This window comes from Hyperolius riggenbachi, chromosome 3 (genome assembly GCF_040937935.1).
Source record: "Hyperolius riggenbachi isolate aHypRig1 chromosome 3, aHypRig1.pri, whole genome shotgun sequence".
NCBI classification, from domain to species: domain Eukaryota; kingdom Metazoa; phylum Chordata; class Amphibia; order Anura; family Hyperoliidae; genus Hyperolius; species Hyperolius riggenbachi.
This window is the reverse complement of record NC_090648.1, coordinates 122,371,792-122,394,462: the sequence shown is the minus strand read 5'-3', so window position 1 is coordinate 122,394,462 and position 22,671 is coordinate 122,371,792. Positions and strand designations below refer to the sequence as shown.

The window sequence follows — 22,671 nt, the reverse complement described above, 5'->3', positions numbered from 1 at the left end:
CTTTCTGGTCAGCACACAGTTAAACTGTAACATCACCCACTTGGTACATCAGTTTTCCTCTCAGCTATAACTGACAGCAACTGATATTTTACTGACAGCAACTGATATATTTCAGATCTGACAAAATATTGTCAGAACTGGAAGGGATTATTGTCAGAAGAAAATGGTGAGCTTCTGAGAGGAACTGATGGCAAGGTAACTATGTAATGTTCAAGTAACCTCATGTGTTTATTTTAAATATTTTTACTCAGTACAGGTTCTCTTTAAAGAAAGAAATGTGCAACATACACATTTTACAAAAAGCCCAGACAGGTGATATTTAAAAACACTGCTTGCCCGCAGGCATTCTTTTTGGCTGGATATATCTGCTCAGACCTTAGGTCACCCATAACCATCACCATCGACTCCTGTCAGAGCCCTGTGCTACATCATACAGAGTAACCCCAGACCCCTCCCGGGCCTATCAGCACGAGGAAGCTGATCCTCATGTTGCTAACCTTCACATTCATACCTCCTTAATAAGACACAGCTGTGTGGTAAAGGCCAACTCCACCCAAGTTACTATTATCATTTTTATCAAGCATCAGCTTCCTGTGTGTCTTGGAGACTTTGATAGTAACAGTTTGGGTCTCTGTCTCTGTCCGCTCATAAAGCCATAAAGAAGCAATTCTCAGTTCTAGCTTGCTGAGAATTCATAGGAGAAAAGTCATACTATTTATCAGGTATGATATTAGCACTGTAGCCCTGTCACATAAAATAAGGTACAGTTTGATTTGGCCCCATTCAAGTAGCTGAAAAATGTCAAATATTTACATAAAGGGCTCCACCACGTACCACATCACAATTGCACCTCCATTCTGGCTTTATGAACTATCATAAGAGAAAGCGTTGTAAAACTATCAGGCAAACAGTAAGTGCATTCAGGCTGCCACTTGCAGCACTTTTTTTCACCATAGGTAAACCACACTGCACCACAAGCAGCATCCCGCTACGGATGTTACCACTGCAATATTTACATCTTTACCTCAGAATTCCCAAGATTCAAAAATAAAACAAAGGAATGAACCCAGACTCCTAATCTAATGCCTTACAGGAATTGGGTAGGTTGGGTTTCAAATCCATGCATACTACTTATACATAAATGTAATTATATGCATTTATTTCTATGCCAGTTATTTATTGCAGAAAGAGTTAACAGTGTCTAAAAATGTATCTTTTCATCAAATGTATTATTGATGTTTGTCGAGTGCCAAAAAGTTTTACTTCTAATAAATCACATTTTCATGTAGAAAAAAAAAGGAGCTTTGCCAAAATACTTTTCTTCAAATATTCTATTCATCTTCAAGGGTTCTGTCATGGATGGTTGCGGGGCTGCAGACGCGTCCTGGAACCGCCCGTGAAGAAAAAGCGATCGCACTCGATTCTCTGCATCGATTGCGCTTCAGATCACTAGAATCGGGATTGATTGTGTAGGAGCCTCTGCTTAACTGCAGGATGGCTCTTTTGATATGCTAATGAGCAAGAACAAACCCTTGTGCTCAGGAAGCTAATCCCAGCAGGGGGCTATTCAAAACCTGCTTCTTTTCCAGACTGGCCGGAGCCACTTAGCCAGCCATAAGAAAAGCATGGGTGGTATGATTTCCTGTCGGTATACGAAAACCGTATGTCGCACAGCTATAAAATTCATATCGTCTTGTTCGGTAAAATCTGGCCATCGTGCTGATATGACATTCATTGTGATAGCCCGTCCGGTTATTGAGATATGAATCTTCTCAGGAGCCTGACCCGCTGGCTTAGCCATGTCTGATGTCATATTAATCTGTATTTTCCAACAAGTATGAATCTGTTACCCCCCTAAATATAACGTGTATGGTTCAGGAGTTACAGCATTTCATAAGTTTAGCCCTAAAATCTCTCAGAGGGCATGAACTGTCATTTTTTGGTAACTCAGAGTGGGCCGGCATTGCCACACCCCCAAACCAGCTTCCTCAAAAGTATCTGCGAGGGGCCCTCCCCTCAGTCCTCCAAATTCCACCTTCCTGAGAGCACATTGCCAGCCAGAGGAGACATGGTTGGCGGCCATCTTGTCTAAACTGAAACAAAGGACACATGGCTAGCGGCCATCTTGATTGGCCATCTTCTGTAACCTGGAACAAAGGACATGTTCCATGTTTGCATGGATTTTAAACTTTGCTGGAACTGAACGAAAGGAACTCTACAAGTTTTCCCAGAACGGACATATTTCCACAAATCCTAAGTATTTTCTCCCTTTTATTTCATACTGGCTATTGCTGTTTTAATAATTGTTGATTTTAATAATTGTCTGTATATATTAATTATTTATATTGCTTTCCATAAACTGACGCTATCGTCAGTTGTTGTTCTAGCTACCCTATTATTCAGCATACACAGAAACTGATCCCAGGTCTCTGAAGAGACGCTACTATTGTTTGTTGTTGGCTAGACAGAATACAGCGTGTTTTAACCGTTTTTATTTGTAGATCTAGGCACAGATAGTCGGCGGGCTCCTCTTTCCCATGGTAACGGAGGTGGTGGCAGTTATACCCTGGAATAGTGTGTAAAGTTGTAATTACCCTACCTCACAGGCTCCCTTCTGGTCGGGCTGCTGCCCAAATTTCTGTCGGTTTCTGCGCAAAGATCGCGACCAAAGCTTGCATGGTCTGTGTGCTGAAACCGATTGGAAGGCAATTTGCGGTCTGATCACTAGGGCTCCTGTGACAGGTTCTGTGATGAAACGCGGAAAAGCCACTGCCTCTCAAGGTGAGGCGGCTGTTTCCGCGTCCAGCAGGACTTCACAACGCGGAAAAAACGCCGCATGCCGCATAGGCAGAGCGGCAGAATCCGCATTGGTAACGGCGGAATCCGCATTGGTAACGGAGGAATCCACATTGGAGGCGGCTCCCACACTCAGTTCACTGGATACATTGCAAAACAGTACTGGTGTGGCTGGGACTGATAGTCCACCTAGATTCAGAGTGACACGCGCGCGCGCACAGAAGCAGAGCTTAAATAACAGCCAGAAGGGAGTCGGCTGACCAGGCGGGTCAGCTGACATTTTCCACTACTCTCATTGGTCCAGCAATTAGGGAGGTCCTGGAGAGGTCCTTGAGTATATATACTGCTGGCTGTTCACTTGCTCTTTGTCTGGCGTTGCAAACACATACGTGGGAGCACTCAGACCTGTAGTCAGATCCTTAAGTGTGCCGGGACCAGCTGGAGCTGTAATCCTACACTTAGCTAGATTCTGTTGATAGCTTAAAGAGGAACTGTAACGACAAAACGTCCCCTGGGGGTACTCACCTCGGGTGGGGGAAGCCTCCGGATCCTAATGAGGCTTCCCACGCCGTCCTCCATCCGTCAGGGGTCTCGCTGCAGCCCTCCGTGCAGCGGTGACGTAAAATTTACCTTCCTGGCTCCTGCGCAGGCGCTCTGATGGCTGTCGGCTCCGAAGTAGGCGGAAATACCCGATCGCCGTCGGGTCTGCTCTACTGCGCAGGCGCAAGTTTCCGGCGCCTGCGCAGTGGAGCGGACCTGACGGAGATCGGGTATTTCCGTCTATTTCCGTGCCGAAAGCTGCCACAGCGTCCCCGCTGGAGCCAGCAAAGGTAAATATTGAAGCTACAGTCGGCTCTGTCGCCGGCTGTTCGGAGGGCTGCAGCGAGACCCCCGTGGGACAGAGGACGGCGTGGGAAGCCTCATTAGGATCCGGAGGCTTCCCCCACCCGAGGTGAGTACCCCCCAGGGGAGGTTTTTGTTGTTACAGAGTCTCTTTAAAGTACTAGTTTGATTGTGATTATCTGGTATGACTCTTTGCCTGCTTGACTATCCTCCTGAACTCTGATCTTGTACCTTGCCATTCTGATACTCTGTTGCTGAACCCCGGCTCGTCCTTAGACTCTGCTTCTGCCTCCTGATCTTGTACCTCGATATTTCTGATACCCTGTTGCCGAACCCTGCCTGTACCTAGACTCCGCCTCTGCCTTCTGATTCTGTACTTTATCTGTCCGTGTGTTACTACCTGGCTTGTCCGACCTCGAGAACCGACCTTACTATTGGAGGCGGTTCCCCATCCTGTTAGTGACACTACCTCCTGAGTGTCACTTTCAGACTAACCTTCCTACTGTCAGCCTGACTCCTCCCGCCTTGGAGAGTTCAGGTCGTCGGAAGGAAGCCGTGCAGTTTTCCTCGCTGCACTGAGGCTCAGGCCTCAAAGTGTTACTGTTACACCAAACACTACACTCTACTCAGGTGGACAGAGGTTAGCTGGTATATCGGATTATCGGTGATACTGCAGATCACTTATAATCTGGTATACATCTGTATTCCCAGTGATACTGCAGATCACCGGTAATCAGATCCTCTCTGTGCTTCACCGTTCGTTACAGAACGCCAGACCAAAAGACAGATGGATGCACGCGCTGACCCCCTGAATGTGCTTGCCACTTCGGTGGATAACATCCATCAAGCACTGGACCAGCACAAAGCCTTAATTGATGCTCTAACAGGCTCTGTGCAAACCCTCCAGACGTCAGTTGATTCGGTGCGATCCCCTCCTAGTGATGACATACGTATGTCCGTACCTGATACATTTTCCGGCCACAAATCTGACTTTCGAAATTTTAAGAGTAGAGTGTTGTCATATTTCGAGTTGAGACCCCGATCCTCGGGAACTGAGACCCAACGGGTCATTTTTATTAAGACTTTGTTGACTGGCGACTCCCAGTCCTGGGCATACAACCTGCCCCCCACAGATACAGCTCTGACCTCAGTAGAGGAATTCTTTAAAGCCATGGCAGTAATTTACGACGATCCAGACCTCGCTGCGACCTCTGAGCGGAAGCTCAAGCTTTTGCAGCAAGGCAAGGGATCAGTCGAAGATTACGCGGCAGAATTTCGTAGGTGGTCAGTTACGGCCAGGTTTGATACCTATGCTTTGTTAGATTATTTCCTGTCTGGGCTGTCGGATGAGGTCTCTGACCTAATGTTAAGCCAACCCGAGCCCAAAACAGTCGATGAGGCCATCTCATCGGCCATTCGAATCGACCGTAGGCTACGTTATCAAAGACAGACTAGGGGCAGTCATCGTGTCAGGGCAACATCTTATGCAGCTCCTCCCGTAGCACCCCTGGTAACTCCATCTCCTTCGGTCTCATCATCTCCAGTCGTGCCTCCACCTGAGCCGATGCAGATCGGTCGGTCTAAGCTGACCCAAGTGGAGAGAAGACGGAGAATGTTTGAACAGTTATGTTTATACTGTGGTGAAGGGGGACATAGGGTACGAAACTGTCCCATTAAGCCGGATAAGAATAAGCCGGGAAACGCTATCGCCTAGGAGTTGTAAGGGGTGACACCCTAGGCGCCCAACTCATGCCCCTAAAAGAAAGACGGTTGCTTCTTCCCTGTACAATTTCCTGGGAAGATAAAACCGAGGTCACGGAAGCCTTTATTGATTCAGGCTCCGCGGCAAATTTCATGGATTTCGAGTTCGCTAAGAAATTGGGGGTTCCGCTCACACCGGTGGATCCACCCGTGCAAGTTACGGCAGTGGATGATTCTCCTCTGCAGAGGAATCATTCCCTGACTCTAACACCAGAGGTCGGAGTTACCATAGGGGTATTACATTGGGAGACGTTACAGTTTTTTGTGTTACATATGGCCACCTCCACAATTATACTCGGCATGCCATGGCTACACCTACATTCCCCACACATTGATTGGGCCTCTGGTCAATTAATTTCCTGGTCAGATCGTTGTTTTCAGCACTGTTTAGGGAGGGTGACTTTGGGTCAAACCAGGGTTCAGGTGGAGGGGGTTCCTGAACAATATATGGAATATGCTGATGTATTTTGCCCCAAGGCAGCGGATAAGTTACCTCCACATCGCCCTTTCGACTGTCCCATCGATCTCCGTTCAGGTTGTGTGCCCCCCCGGGGCCATTTGTACAATTTGTCGGGGCCCGAAAAATTGGCCATGCAAGATAACATTTGTGAGAATTTGGCCAAGGGTTTCATTCGCCTGTCCCGGTCGCCTGCTGGGGCAGGTTTCTTTTTCGTTAAAAAAAAGGACGGAGGCCAGCGGCCCTGCATTGATTACCGGGGACTTAATAAGATTACGGTGAAGAATCGCTATCCGCTGCCTCTGATAGACGATTTATTCACACAGATCACTGACGCTAAGATATTTTCTAAGTTGGATTTGCAGGGCGCGTATAACCTGATACGCATAAGAAAGGGCGATGAGTGGAAAACGGCCTTTAATACTCCGGACGGGCATTACGAGTACTTGGTAATGCCCTTCGGGCTGTGTAATGCCCCGGCCGTTTTCCAGGAACTCATCAACGAGGTCTTCAGGGAGGTGTTGGGGAGATTTGTTCTAGTCTACCTAGATGATATACTTATTTTCTCCAACAACCTCTCTGAGCATAGGACCCATGTAAAATTTGTTTTGAATAAACTGAGGAAAAACTCGTTGTACGCTAAACTTGAAAAATGTATTTTTGAAGTAACGTCTGTCGCCTTCCTGGGGTACATAATTTCCACCACAGGCCTGTCTATGGACCCTGCCAAGGTCTCCGCTGTTCTGGAATGGCCTCAGCCAGTTGGGCTGAAGTCTCTTCAGCGGTTTCTCGGCTTTGCTAACTATTACAGGCGGTTCATAAAGGGGTACTCCACGGTCATTTCTCCACTTACCTGTCTCACTAAGAAAGGGGCAGATACTACTCACTGGTCTCCTGAGGCTCTACATGCTTTTTCCACCCTGAAGGATCTATTCTGTTCGGCACCCATCCTCAGACATGTGGATACTTCTTTCCCATTTATTGTTGAGGTAGATGCTTCAGAGGTCGGAGTGGGGGCTGTGCTGTCTCAGCGATCAGGCTTGCAGGGTAGAATGCACCCGTGTGCTTACTTCTCTCGTAGATTCTCCCCGGCAGAGAGGAACTACGATATTGGCAACAGGGAGCTCCTGGCCATTAAATTGGCTTTCGAGGAATGGCGACATTGGTTAGAGGGAGCTGAGCATACTATCACGGTTTACACTGATCACAAGAACTTGGAATACATCGAGGGGGCTAAGAGGTTGAGCCCCCGTCAGGCTCGATGGTCATTATTTTTCTCTAGGTTCAGCTTCATTATTACATACACTCCGGGTAGCAAAAATGTTAAAGCAGATGCTTTATCCAGGTACTTCGAGCCAGGGACAGCACAGCCCTCCGTTCCAGAGACCATTGTTCCCCAGAGGTTGGTACTAGCAGCAACTGGAACTTGGGAAGATTTGAAGGAGACTTTGGTTCCCTTCCAACAAGACATCCCGGAAGGGAAGCCCGCAGGGGTTATGTTCATTCCCCTACCTTTTCGTCTCCGGGTTTTAGAGATGTTCCATGCGCACAAGAATGCTGGGCATCCTGGGGCATCTAGAACACAAGATCTGGTAGCCAGATGTGCCTGGTGGCCTTCCTTGGCAGCGGATTGCAAGGAATATGTTAGGGAGTGTGCGATATGTGCGAAAAGCAAACCCTCCCGGCTGGCACCTGTCGGTACCTTGCAGCCTTTGCCCACCCCGAGTGAGCCGTGGACCCACCTGTCCATGGATTTTGTGGGTGAGCTTCCCGGATCTGAAGGCATGTCAGTCATTTGGGTGGTGGTCGACCGCTTTAGCAAAATGGCCCACTTTGTGCCCTTAAAAGGACTCCCCTCGGCTCAGGAATTGGCCGAATTATTCATTGTTCACATTTTCCATTTACACGGCATTCCAGAAAACATAGTTTCAGACAGGGGAGTCCAATTTGTTTCCAGATTTTGGAAAGCTTTTTGCCATCTAATGGGCATGAAGCTGTCATTCTCGTCGGGCTACCACCCACAGACAAATGGCCAGACTGAGAGGATAAATCAGTCCTTAGAACAATTTTTGAGATGTTATGTTGCGGAGGCGCAAGACGACTGGGTCAGATTCTTGCCCTTCACAGAATTTGCTCAAAATAATTTGAGAAATTCCTCCTCCGGATTTTCTCCTTTTCAGGTGGTGATGGGGAGATCGCCCAAATTCTCTCCCTTGCCAGTTGCCTCTTCTCCGTTTCCAACCCTGGAAACCTGGCACAGGGCATTTAAAGATATCTGGGGGACGGTGAAGAGTAATCTGGAAAGGGCATTCCAGAGTCAAAAGGGTCAGGCTGACAAAAGACGCTCATTGGAGTGGAAGTTCCAGCCAGGAGACTTGGTCTGGATGTCCAATCGTCACTTGACCCTGAGACAGCCCTCGGATAAACTGGGCCCCAGGTTGGTGGGTCCATTTTCAGTAGCCAAGAAGATCAACAACGTTACTTACTCCGTTGATCTTCCCGCCAGCATGCGTGGGGTAAGGTCCTTCCACGTATCCCTGCTTAAGCCAGCAGTCCATGTGGGTCCCACTCCTCCTCCTCCTGTGGTGGTAGATGACCAACCTGAGTACGAGGTTGAAAAGATTTTAGATTCACGCTTTGTACAAAACTCGGTACAATATCTCGTACATTGGAAGGGGTATGGCATTGAGGTGAGACAATGGGTACCGGGGAGTCGCATGCATGCGGACGAATTAAGGAAGAAGTTTCATGCCTTAAACCCCGAGAAACCCGGTAGGAGTTGTCCGGAGTCCACTCCTCGGGGGGGGGGGGGGGGGGGGGGGGGGGGTGTTACTGTGATGAAACGCGGAAAGCCGCTGCCTCTCAAGGTGAGGCGGCTGTTTCCGCGTCCAGCAGGACTTCACAACGCGGAAAAAACGCCGCATGCCGCATAGGCAGAGTGGCGGAATCCGCATTGGGAATGGCGGAATCCGCATTGGGAACGGCGGAATCCGCATTAGAGGCGACTCCCGCACTCAGTTCACTGGATACATTGCAAAACAGTACTGGTGTGGCTGGGACTGATAGTCCACCTAGATTCAGAGTGACACGCGCGCGCGCACAGAAGCAGAGCTTAAATAACAGCCAGAAGGGAGTCGGCTGACCAGGCGGGTCAGCTGACATTTTCCACTACTCTCATTGGTCCAGCAATTAGGGAGGTCCTGGAGAGGTCCTTGAGTATATATACTGCTGGCTGTTCACTTGCTCTTTGTCTGGCGTTGCAAACACATACGTGGGAGCACTCAGACCTGTAGTCAGATCCTTAAGTGTGCCGGGACCAGCTGGAGCTGTAATCCTACACTTAGCTAGATTCTGTTGATAGCTTAAAGTACTAGTTTGATTGTGATTATCTGTTATGACTCTTTGCCTGCTTGACTATCCTCCTGAACTCTGATCTTGTACCTTGCCATTCTGATACTCTGTTGCCGAACCCCGGCTCGTCCTTAGACTCTGCTTCTGCCTCCTGATCTTGTACCTCGATATTTCTGATACCCTGTTGCCGAACCCTGCCTGTACCTAGACTCCGCCTCTGCCTTCTGATTCTGTACTTTATCTGTCCGTGTGTTACTACCTGGCTTGTCCGACCTCGAGAACCGACCTTACTATTGGAGGCGGTTCCCCGTCCTGTTAGTGACACTACCTCCTGAGTGTCACTTTCAGACTAACCTTCCTACTGTCAGCCTGACTCCTCCCGCCTTGGAGAGTTCAGGTCGTCGGAAGGAAGCCGTGCAGTTTTCCTCGCTGCACTGAGGCTCAGGCCTCAAAGTGTTACTGTTACACCAAACACTACACTCTACTCAGGTGGACAGAGGTTAGCTGGTATATCGGATTATCGGTGATACTGCAGATCACTTATAATCTGGTATACATCTGTATTCCCAGTGATACTGCAGATCACCGGTAATCAGATCCTCTCTGTGCTTCACCGTTCGTTACAGGTTCATTCACACTTTGGGCTTAATTCACTAAACCGTGATAACTCAAATATCACACCTTATCAAAGATATCACACCTTATCAAAGTTATCACATGTTATCAAAAGTTCTCACACCTTATCAAAGATATCACACCTTATCAAAGTTATCACACGTTATCAAAAGTTTTCACATGTTATCAAAGTTATCACACATTATCAAAAGTTATCACACGTTATCAAAAGTTCTCACACGTTATCAAAGTTATCACACATTATCAAAAGTTATCACACGTAATCAAAGCTATCACACATTATCAAAAGTTATCACACGTTATCAAAGTTAACATGCCTTATCAGAGTAGCATAGCGAGGGTTACAAACCCGGGGGGGGGCTCAGGGCAGGACGAGTGCCATTGCCAATTAGCAGGCATTAGTTTGTAGCGCTTGCTATGCTACTCTGATAAGGCATGTTAACTTTGATAACATGTGATAACTTTTGATAACATGTGATATCTTTGATAAGGTGTGATATTTGTCTTATAAACGGTTTAGGGAATCAAGCCCTTTATGTGGCACTATCTGCAAGGCATTTGGACGTCCTCCCCGTGTCTGCGTGGGTTTCCTCCGGGAACTCCGATAAGTTAATTGGCTTACGCATAAAATTGACCGTAGACTACGATAGACATATGAATAGGAAAGGGATTACATTGTGAGCCCCTCTGATGGACAGTTTATGGGAATATTATCTGTAAAGCAATGCAGAAGATGTAAGCACTATAACTACTAATAATAATATCTATTGCAGTGCAGACTGATTTTGCATGTCAACTATCTATACAAATTTATATTATAACAAAATGTATTATTCTTACTTGCTGCATGCAGGTTTTAAATTAACGTGTCTAAGTGCACAATGTGACTTTTCTCCTCAGTGGCGATCCTGTTTGTACAGGGTACGCAATAACCCAGTGAGAACCTAGCCTAAGATGATATAACTAACATTAACCTGGCATGTAACACTTTGAAGCTAAGTTCAAAGCCTGCATGCAGCTTGTTATTATTGTTTAGTATTTATATAGCATTATCATCTCTCGCAGCATACAGAGTATATTGCCACTTAACTGTCCCTCAGAGGGGCTCACAATCTAATCCCTACCATAGTCATATGTCTATGTACAGTATGTATCATGCCAGGAATCGGAACCCACCATAGAAGTGAACACTACTGCACCTTTTGAACTGGAACTCCTTGGCCAGATGCCAGATGTCAGCAATCGAGATCCTCAGCAGCATCAGCTAGAGCCGGGACAAGGTCCTTCAGCACCCAAGGCTGAGACACCAAAGTGCCCCCCTCCATCCCTCCCACCCCAGCCGTTACACACTGATTGCTATTATACTAAGAGGCACCCCAGGGCCCCCAACACCTTAATCTCTAGTTATCTGGCTTGCATGCACTGCCATGTATCCCCTTTTCTTATGTCTCTCTTCTTCAAAAAAAATAGGGGAATGACAGTAGAGTGAGTTGCGCGCCCCCTCCTACACTGTGCCCTGAGGCTGGAGCCTCTCTCACCTATGCCTCGGCCCGGCCCTGGCATCAGCCATCACTGCAGGTTTATTTCATGAAGAACTGGGTCATCACTGCTGAACGTTCACCTCCCTCTTTAAACCCCCCCCCCTCCTCCCCCGATGTCTCCTTAGGCATAATAGATGATGCAAAGTGCGACTGGTGGCGCCATAGTATGCCAGCCTCGGCTCTTGGCTTTTGGACATTATCCCCCCCATCCTTCCTGAACCTGTATGAGCCAAAAACCAATTCCGGGTACAACCCCCGCTTGTACTTGGCAAAATAAATGATTCTGATTCTGATGTGGTGCATGTATCATAGTCTAGGGCCGAATTTTTTTATGGGGAAGCCAATTAACGTATCTGTATGTTTTTGGGATGTGGGAGGAAACCTGATAGCTTGGAGGAAACTCACACAGACATGGACAGAACATACAAACTCCGTGCAAATAGTGCCCTGGTTGGGATTTGAACTGGGGACCCAGGGCTGCTAACCACTATGCACCCGTGCTGCACATGGATTTAGAATAATGAGATCCATTACAAAGCAGTCCTGTGAAAATCCCCATAGAATTGTATGGGCGGTGAGCTGACATGCAGAATTATTCTACAATGCAACTGTGAGCACTGTGAACTAGCCCAGAGGGATTCTGAAAATTATTTTTTATATAAGGTGAGCAGCTACATGGATGGGGTGCTCATCTGCTTTTCTACAAGTAGTTTGTGTTTTCGGTTCATCAGTACTACACAGGGTGAGAGGGCTACACACAGCATCATACAGGTCAGCAGAGGAGATGATCAGAGGACAAAGAGGGGATGGAAAGGAATTCTGGCCACTGGACAATGGATTTATATATAGAAGAATTAAACCCTCAGGGATCTGCGGGGCAGTATTTAGCATCATGACAGCACCCCACTGACATCCGACTTTGCTTACAACCCCGTCTACCAGGCTGACCTTGCAGTAGCTCCTGTCACTCTATCAGAGACGCACACCTCACAGGCACACTCACCCTTTCAAGAAGCGGAAGCCATGAATGCAGACAAGGATGTTCCCGTTAGAGTCCACTTTCAGCAAATTTCCATATTGGCTGTCAAACACCATCCCCCTGCAGAGAATAGGAATGCCAGCACACATCAATACAATAACAAAATATACATGTAAAAGTTCATCTAAGCTAGCACAATTTAATTTAACCTTAATAGAATATCAGAACAACAATTACCATAACATTTTAAAGAGTCTCAGAGGGTGCTTACACACATTCAATTATGATTGCGAAATCACTGTCCAATTTTACCACTTTCATGTAGTACACACACACTACGCGCGCCACACACTCATTCCCTCTTGGTGCCCAGCGATGCCTTGGATCTCACAGGAACCTAGAAACGCCCCTGCCTCTAACTACCTAAAATTTGGGGGCACCTCTAGCTATTTAATATTGAGGGTACTTCTGGCTACCTAATACTAAGTGGCACCTGTAGCTGCCTATGACAGGTAAGGGAGAAGTGACAGCTGGGCCAGCTAGTACACTTGCAGTGCGGTTTGGCGGGTGTTTGTAGGTTTATGGAGGGCGAGGTCTTGGGTGCCAGGACATCTGTATTGCAAAGGGAGAAACAGAGGTGTGTGCATCTAACCAGTTTCACCTGACTTATATACTGGCTGCCTCAAGTCTATTGACTCATTCAAATTTGAAATTTAACTGACTCTCGTCTAATTAAAATGGCAGAGCGTTGCAAACTGCAATCGCCTACCAGATGTGCAGGATCTAAGGCTAACTCCCTGACATTCCTGCAGGAGTTGGCCCACGCAAATACTTGCATCTCAACAGGGGCGCCACGTGTAGGCCTCCTTGTACCCCCAGGAAATGAAGGGCAGCGCAAACGCCCCCACAAAGCATCCACTGCCCGGGAGCGCCGCAACTGCCCCCCACAGGGAGGGGGGGGGCGAGAACGCATGAACGGTATACTCCCTAGACGCGGCCTACGCCCGGAAAGAACCATCCACGCTGCCCCCCAAAGGATAGATGCCCTAACCTTGCGAATATTGCTTACCTGTGGTGCATATGCGCATCCTGGGAGCAAACACACCAAAAAGGGGCGAGGGGGGGGGCACAGACACCCCCCCCCCGGTGCAACACTACTGCCGGGGGACCCATTCTCGCCCCCCCCCCCCAACACCCCCAAGAAAAAAGAACACACTGCATTGCAAAGGGAGAAACAGAGGTGTGTGCATCTAACCAGTTTCACCTGACTTATATACTGGCTGCCTCAAGTATATTGACTCATTCAAATTTGAAATTTAACTGACTCTCGTCTAATTAAAATGGCAAAGCGTTGCAAACTGCAATCGCCTACCAGATGTGCAGGATCTAAGGCTAACTCCCTGACATTCCTGCAGGAGTTGGCCCACGCAAATACTTGCATCTCAACAGGGGTGCCGCGTGTAGGCCTCCTTGTACCCCTAGGAAATGAAGGGCAGCGCGGATAGGTAGATCCTGCATATTCTGGTGGGTGAATGCAATTTGCATACGCTTTGCCATTTTAATTAGTCAGATGACTTGAGGCAGCCAGTATTTAGTCAGGAGTTGACTGGTCTGAGCACACATCCCTTTTTTTCTTCTGTGTAGCATACAATTGTGTTTCTTCCTTCACGGGGTGTTGTGGGGGGGGGGGGGGGTGCGGATGGGCTTGCCCAGCGGTGGCAGCGCTTGGGGGGCTTGTCTGCGCCCCCCCCCCTCACCTCACCATTGGTGTGTTCGCTCCCAAACCATGCAAATGGCACCACAGGGAAGTTAATTCGCAAAGGTAGGGAATCTATCCTTTGGGGGGGCAGCGTGGGTGGTCCCCCCCTGGACACAGGCCATGTCTGGGGGGTGCTGGCCATGCTCTCTCGCTCCCCCCTCCCATGGGGGGCAGTTGCAGCGCTCCCGGGCAGTGGATGCCTTGTGGGGGTGTCTGCACTGCCCTTCATTTCTTGGGGGTACAAGGAGGCCTACACGCGGCACCCCTGTTGAGATGCAGAATTTTGCGTGGGCCAGCTCCTGCAGGAAGTTATGTGGATAGGTAGATCCTGCACATATTCTGGTGGGCGAATGCAATTTGCATACGCTTTGCCATTTTAATTAGTCAGATGACTTGAGGCAGCCAGTATTTAGTCAGGAGTTGACTGGTCTGAGCACACATCCCTTTTTTTCTTCTGTGTAGCATACAATTGTGTTTCTTCCTTCACGGGGTGTTGTGGGGGGGGGGGGGGGAGTGCGGATGGGCTTGCCCAGCGGTGGCAGCGCTTGGGGGGCTTGTCTGCGCCCCGCCCCCCCCCCCCTCACCTCACCATTGGTGTGTTCGTTTCCAAACCATGCAAATGGCACCACAGGTAAGTAAATTCGCAAAGGTAGGGAATCTATCCTTTGGGGGGGGGGGGGGCAGCGTGGGTGGTCCCCCCTGGACACAGGCCATGTCTGGGGGTGCTGGCCATGCTCTCTCACTCCCCCCTCCCATGGGGGGCAGTTGCAGTGCTCCCGGGCAGTGGATGCCTTGTGGGGGTGTCTGCGCTGCCCTTCATTTCTTGGGGGTACAAGGAGGCCTACACGCGGCACCCCTGTTGAGATGCAGAATTTTGCGTGGGCCAACTCCTGCAGGAAGTATATATATATATATATATATATATATATATATATACATACATACACACACACACACACACACACACAGAGTGTCCAGTTTGCCAGAAGCATACAAAAGCCTGCAAATGTGACGTAAGGTGGTGAACAATAATATTAGCAGTTAACTTTTAACGGACAAGAAACATCAGAACAGAATAAATTCCAGTGTCTTTCTTATTCAATGGGATTACAGGGAGTTCCTCTCTAACATTATTGTGCAGGAAGAAGAGTGTGTCTATGCTGAGTCATATCTGTTTTGCTGACTAGGATAACAATATGAACTCAAGCAGTGGCGTTCCTACCATAGGGCGGCATGGGGCGCCCCGCACCGGGTGTCGGGTGCCCCAGGGGGTGTCACCAAGGCCTCCCACAGAGGCCTGGGCACTATGCAGGCAGGACAGGAGGGGGAAGCAACCCGGAAAGGAGGGGTGGCGGGGAAAGCGGCGGGGAGGGGGGCCGGACCCCCCACCTCCCTCACCTGGGTCCCCTCCTTCTGGCGCTTCCCCCTCCTAATTAGCAGCAGCTTGATGAGCGGGCAGGAGCGGGCCTTACTCACCTACTTCCTGCGTTCCAGGCGATGGCGCATAGCGTCATCGTCACCTGACGCTGGTCTCCACCTTCTCCACCGCCCACTGTGCTTCCTGATTTGCGGAAGCACAGTGAGCGACAGAGAGACCAGCGTCACGTGAGGATAACGTTATGCGCCATCGCCTGGAGCAGGTGAGTAAGTCCTCCCCGCCCGCTTCGCTAAGCTGCTGGCTGCTGCTAATTAGGAGGGGGAAGCGCCGGAAGGAGGGGACCCCGCCACCCCACCTTCCAAGCTTCCCTCATACCGGGGGCACCTTGGCTACACCGGGGGCCACTATGCTACACCGGGGGCCACTATGCTACACCGGGGGCCACTATGCTACACCGGGGGGCACCTATGCTACACCGGGGGCACCTATGCTACACCGGGGGCCACTATGCTACACCGGGGGCCACTATGTGTACACCGGGGGCCACTATGCTACACAGGGGGCCACTATGCTACACCGGGGGCCACTATGCTACACTGGGGGCCACTATGCTACACTGGGGGCCACTATGCTACACTGGGGGCCACTATGCTCCACTGGGGGCCACTATGCTCCACTGGGGGTCACTATGCTACACTGGGGGCCACTATGCTACACTGGGGGCCACTATGCTACACTGGGGGCCACTATGCTACACTGGGGGCCACTATGCTACACTGGGGGCCACTATGCTACACTGGGGGCCACTATGCTACACTGGGGGCCACTATGCTACACTGGGGGCCACTATGCTACACTGGGGGCCACTATGCTACACTGGGGGCCACTATGCTACACTGGGGGCACCTATGCTACACTGGGGGCACCTATGCTACACTGGGGGCACCTATGCTACACTGGGGGCACCTATGCTACACTGGGGGCACCTATGCTACACTGGGGGCACCTATGCTACACTGGGGGCACCTATGCTACACTGGGGCCACTATGCTACACTGGGGCCACTATGCTACACTAAACTATACTGGGGCCACTATGCTATACTGGGGCAACTATACTAGCTATACTGGGGCAGTGGCGGTGCCAGGGGGGTGGTTTGGGTGCTGAAGCACCCCCAGCGTGAACTGCTATTCGGCGTCTAATAGACGCTGTGTCAGTTCACTGACAGCAGCAGCCCGCAGCTCCAACAGCGGCAGAGCAGGGCTACAGTAAAATGGCGTCCGAAGCCCTGCTCTGGAGACGGAGTCTGCAATGCAGGGCTTCGAGCGCCATTTTCCCGTAGCCCTGCTCTCAGCGCGGGAGTTTCAGTTGCTGGCTGGCTGCAGAGGATCGTGAGAGCTGCGCGCCGGACGGAGGCCGGGACAGGAGGTCTGCTGCTGCTTCAGGTGAGTAAACTTTTATTTAATTTATATTAGCAGGTGTATCGACTGTTCTGGCCAGGTCTGCTACATGATTGAAGTGTTTTCTGGCCAGGTTGGCCACATGATTGCATATATTTTCTGGGCAAATCTGCCAACATGATTGCATGTATTTTCTGGGCAAATCTGCCGACATGATTGCATGTATTTTCTGGGCAAATCTGCCGACATGATTGCATGTATTTTCTGGGCAAATCTGCCGACATGATTGCATGTATTTTCTGGGCAAATCTGCCGACATGATTGCATGTATTTTCTGGGCAAATCTGCCGACATGATTGCATGTATTTTCAGGGCAAATCTGCCGACATGATTGCATGTATTTTCTGGGCAAATCTGCCGACATGATTGCATGTATTTTCTGGGCAAATCTGCCGACATGATTGCATGTATTTTCTGGGCAAATCTGCCGACATGATGGAACGTGTTTTTTGGGCAAATCTGCCGACATGATTGAACGTGTTTTTTGGGCAAATCTGCCGACATGATTGAACGTGTTTTTTGGGCAAATCTGCCGACATGATTGAACGTGTTTTTTGGGCAAATCTGCCGACATGATTGAACTATTTTCTGGTCAAATCTGTTCACATTACGTGTATTTTCTTGAGAAAACCTGAACAATTATGTGAATTTTCTGGGGAAAGGCCCACTGTCTTTGTGTTGCACTTTTAAGGGGAACCCGAGGTGAGAATAATATTGGGCTGCAATATTTATCTCCTTTTAAGCAATACCAGCTGCCTGGCTGCTGTGCTGGTCCTCTGCATCTAATTCTTTCAACCATAGACCCTGAATAAGCATGCAGCAGGTCAGGGGTTTCTGACAATATTGTCAGAACTGACAAGATTAGCTGCATGGCTTGTTTCTGGTGTAATTCAGTTCACTACTGCAGCCAAATAGATCAGCAGGGCTGCCTATTGTTTAAAAGGAAATGAATATGGCAGCCTCCATATCACTCTTATCCCGGGTTCACTTTAAATTAGTTAGCTCTGCCCTCATCCGGTCATGGCCACGCCCATTTTTCGCCGCGGCGCGCAATGCGCGCCGCATGTTATAGCCGCACCCATTTTTTGTTAGCTATACTGGTGCCACTATACTATACTAAGGACAACTTTAGGGGGGGGAGCGAGCCTACACCTGGCATTACCCGCCGTGTCACGTTTAGCATGCCACATTTGCTGTTTTTTGGTTTTTTTATGGGGGGGGGGGGGGGTGTCTTTTTAATACCCAGCACCGGGTGTCAAATGCCCTAGGTACGCCACTGAACTCAAGTAGTGTAAACATTACATCATGGCTGTATAGGCAGTCGGCAGATAATGTTATCAGTCATCTATGTTACACAGCGTTATAGTATAAGACGTCCGCAGTGACATCATGAGAAGCCACATGGAATCCCCCACACACATATTTGGAGGCCAGGTTTTCAGTAAAGATACTGACAGTTTCAGTAGCACTCTGCAGCACCAGCAGGAATAAGGAGGTATAGCTACACTTGTAGCAGTAAAGAGTGGCGCAGCAACAACTTCTAGGGCTTGCTCACTCCTAGGGCGTTTTGCGTTTTTTTTTAGCGCCGGCGATTTTTAAAAACGCACTGAAATCGCTAGTGCAATGAATCCTTGTAGGATAGTTCCTATCAGCGCGTTTCTTCCGCTCAGCAAAACAATGCATGTACCATTTTCGGGACGATTTTGCTACAATGGAAGGTATAGGAAAATCGCAAAACTCTCACAAATCGCTTTATCCGGCGATTGCGTTTGTGCTTTTATAAATAAATAATGTACATTGTATTTTATTCATTTCTGGGTGAAAGAAAAAAAAGATTCGCTATGCAACAGCGCAGTGGAGCGCCGGGAGAGGGGGGAAAACGCGCAACAAAAAAATCGAAAATCGTTGGCGTCAGCGATTTCGATTTTAGATGTGAACAAAGCCTTAGTGTTGAGTTGAGTATAGAGTGGCTTGTCTGTAGCAGAACCAATGGAGAGGTATCTTTGTTGCAGAAAGCTGGTAAAAAGGATGTAAGTCCAGAGGTCTACTATTAAAGGAAACTCGAGGTGAAAGGGGTATGGAGGCTGCCATATTTCTTTCTTTGTAAACAATTCCAGTTGCCTGGCTGTCCTCCTGATCTTCTGGCAGAAGTAGTGTCTGAGTCAAATAAACATATGACTAATCCATATGAGTCAAATAAGCATATGACTAATCCAGTAAAACAAGAGTCAGAGTACCTGATCTGCTGCATGCTTGTTCAGCGTCTATGGCTAAATGTATTAGAGATACAGGATCATGAGGACTGCCAGGCAACTGGTATTATTTAACCACTTAAGGACCTCAGGCTTTACACCCCCCTCCCCACACCCCCCAGTGACCAGGCTATTTTCACAAATTAGGCCACTGCAGCTTTAAGGGCTTGCTGCAGGGCCGTACAACTCTGACCACAAGTGATTTCCCCCCCCCCCTTTTTTTCTGCCCACCAACAGAGCTTTCTGCTGGTGGGGTCTGATCCCCACCAGCATGTTTATTTATTTTTTTATGTATTTATTTATGTTTATTTTTTAAATAAATTTCTCTTTTTATTTTATTTTATTTTGTACAAACCCCGCCCTCCCTCCCCCCGCCAGCCCTCCCCCCATCAGCCAATTAACATGATCGACTGTCAGTCCCCAGTACAGCGCTGCCGTAGATCGCAGTGCTGTACAGTGTAAATAGACGGCGGTTTAGCCGTCTAACAGTCTCCTAGCGGAGATGTGTGCGCAATGGCGTGCGCAATCTCCTGCAAAGCCCCGCCCCAGGACTTCATGCCAATTGACGTTTTGCGGTCCTGGGGCTGCCGCCTTGTCCACGCCAATTGGTGTAGAACGGTCGTTAAAAGTACTAGATATAAATAAATATGGCAACCTCCATATACCTCTTACCTCAGGTTTCTTTAAAGTGGACCTTAACTCTTTCACAGGACAAAAGGAGAGAAATGCACCCTGTATGTATTTAGAGCGTTTTAGCCTGTTTAATTCCCAACTCATTTGTGTGTAATCACAAATTGTAATTTGATCTCTTCCCTGTGTTACCCAACTGCCATGACAGAGATGGCAGTTAAGCTCATTTGAAAACACAGGATGTTTACAATATGTCTGCTTCCATCAATCAGGAAGTAGAAGTAGAAATAGTGCAGATTTATTTTAGGATTTGTATCCGCTGGTTTTTTCTTTAATGGTTATTATGCTGTTGTATATCTTTAAGAGCAGAGAGGACATTCTGAGTTCTGGTCCACTTTAAAGGGAATCTGAAGTGAAAAGAAACTTATGAGATAATGACTTCTTTGTTTGGTACAGCTAAGAAATAGAACATTAGGGCCTATTCACACTTCAAAGCGCAAAACAGTAGTGCTCAGGGCTACCGTTTTGCACAGGTGATTTTACGGCGATTAGCGCGGGAAAATCACTGTATACTCCTGCAATTCAGAGCGATCGCGATCAATGCTTTAATAAGTACTGTATCGTGATCGCTCCTGAATCACAGCAAAATGCTGCAGGGAACACGTTTTGCGATTGCCGCTAATCGCAAAACATCCACAATTGCCGGCTATCGCGGCAGTAGATCACTGCCATAGGTTAATATTGTGCTAGCGTTTGGCGATTAGCAGGAAACACTCACCAATCGCCCTCCTGAGAACGGCCCTTAGCAGCACAGTTATGAGTCTCATATTGTTTCCCTGCGACTGACCAATTTTAGGTAGAGAGCAACACTACTTTCTGAAGCACTTATCTCAACCTGTATCTCACTGTTTCTTATTTGTTTAAAGTTTTTCTGCCAGGCAGTTCAAAGGGTCATTAGCTCTGCTCTGTTTCATCATTTAACCACTTCAGGACCACAGGCTTTACCCCCCCTAAAGACCAGGCCAATTTTTACAAAAATGGTCACTGCATGGGCTCGCTGCAGGGCCGCACAACTCAGCACACAAGTGATCCCCCCCCCCCTTTTCTCCCCACCAACATAGCTCTTTGTTTGTTTTTTCAATAAATATTGATGTCTTTATTATTGTAGTATTTTTTACTATTTTTTTCCTCTTCCCCCCTCCCTCCCCCCACCAGCCAATCAGTGCGATCGGCTGTGATAGGCTTCAGCCTATCACAGCGGATCGCTTTGGTCCCTCTGGAGGGGACAGCCAAGTGACACGGCTGTCCCCTGTACAGCGCTGCCTTAGATCGCATCGCTGTACGTACTATATAGAGATGGCGGTTTCGCCGTCTAACAGTCTCCTAGCGACGATCAATGCTGGGAGACTGAAGGCGGAGCCTACCAAACGGAGATGTGCGCGCGATCTCCTGCAAAAGCCAGCCCCATGACTTTACTCAGATCGGTGTTAGGCGGTCCTGGGGCTGCCGCCACGGTCACGCCCGTCGGCGTGACTCGGTCCTTAACAAGTTAAAATACAGAGTGTGGTTTGTAAACTGCAAATAGTAGAAAATGATGCAATGTCATAGAAAAAAAGCTATATAACTGAAAATAAAAATATGAGACTCTTTTCTTTGCTACTAATGCTCTATAAATTATCCGTACTACACATACAATTCCTTATATCCTCCTTTTTTTTCGCTTCTGTGTTACTTTAAGGGGAACTGAAGACCCCAAGTTTCAGAGGAAGAACCAGATATTCATGGGAGTTCACATAATAGAAGCTGTGGACTGAACAAAGAGAAGGCATCCAGGAAATTACACAGTAACTTGTAACAATGCACTCTTGTCCTTGCCAGAAGATAAAAGTTGTCATTTGAAATTGTGTAAATATCTACAGTGGCTGTGAAGGAGCTGACTACATATCTTATCCTAGTCTAACTACCGTAACTAAAGCCCCATCCCCATCTACACGATACAATTTTTTTGTGCGATTCGATCGGCTCTAATTCGATTGATCAATTAAATCCGACATGTCTGATCGGGATTCGTTTCGATAGTGTGGTCTAATGCCATTGCAAAACAATGGCTATTCGACCACACTACCGTTCGAATTGAATCCCGATCGGACATGTCGGATTTAATCGCTCAATCGAATTCGATCCGATCGAATCGCGCAAAAATTGTATCGTGTAGATGGGGCTTTAAGTCTGTGCACATGCTAGAATAAAGTCAATGCACACAAACGAGTGATGTGGCCCAAACTACATTACCTAGCAAACAGAAATGACAAGTAGTTTAAATGATGTCCACACACACCGAGATTCCAAACGATTATGCTGTTTGAATACAACAAGCACAAGTGGAAGTGACATTTTACATGACATATGCATGCATGCTCTGGAACAATGCCATTTAAACGACATTGTGCACACCGGCTGACTGCACAATACCTGCTCAATAGTCGTCTGCATTGATCTACCAGAATATATTATAATATTGGTTGCTCGTTGTCATTTAACCAGGGGCGTAGCAATAGGGGATGCAGAGGTTGCGACCGCATCGGGGCCCTTGGGCCAGAAGGGCCCCAAAGGGCCCTCCCTCAGCTGCAGTATTAGCATTCTATTGGTCCTGTGCTCATAATAATCACTTATATAGATACTTTGAATAGTGGTAATCACTAACAAACTGCTCCGCATCCCCTTCTTGCACCCGACACTGTAGTTGCCATTGGCAGGTTTTGGTGCGCCGTATCGATTGTTATGTATAGAGTGCATTGGGGGCCCCAATGTAAAACTTGCATCGGGGC

At 48.2% G+C, this 22,671-nt stretch overlaps 1 protein-coding gene across 1 annotated transcript in view; it reads right to left on the bottom strand.

Moving 5' to 3' along the window:
* Nucleotides 1-22,671, bottom strand: part of LOC137562980 (cytosolic purine 5'-nucleotidase-like) — a 127,494-nt gene that overhangs the window by 73,420 nt on the left and 31,403 nt on the right. Inside the window, exon 4 of the mRNA XM_068274859.1 lies at nucleotides 12,389-12,484. Coding sequence (XP_068130960.1) covers nucleotides 12,389-12,484 — 96 coding nt within the window. The remainder of the gene's footprint in view (nucleotides 1-12,388; nucleotides 12,485-22,671) is intronic.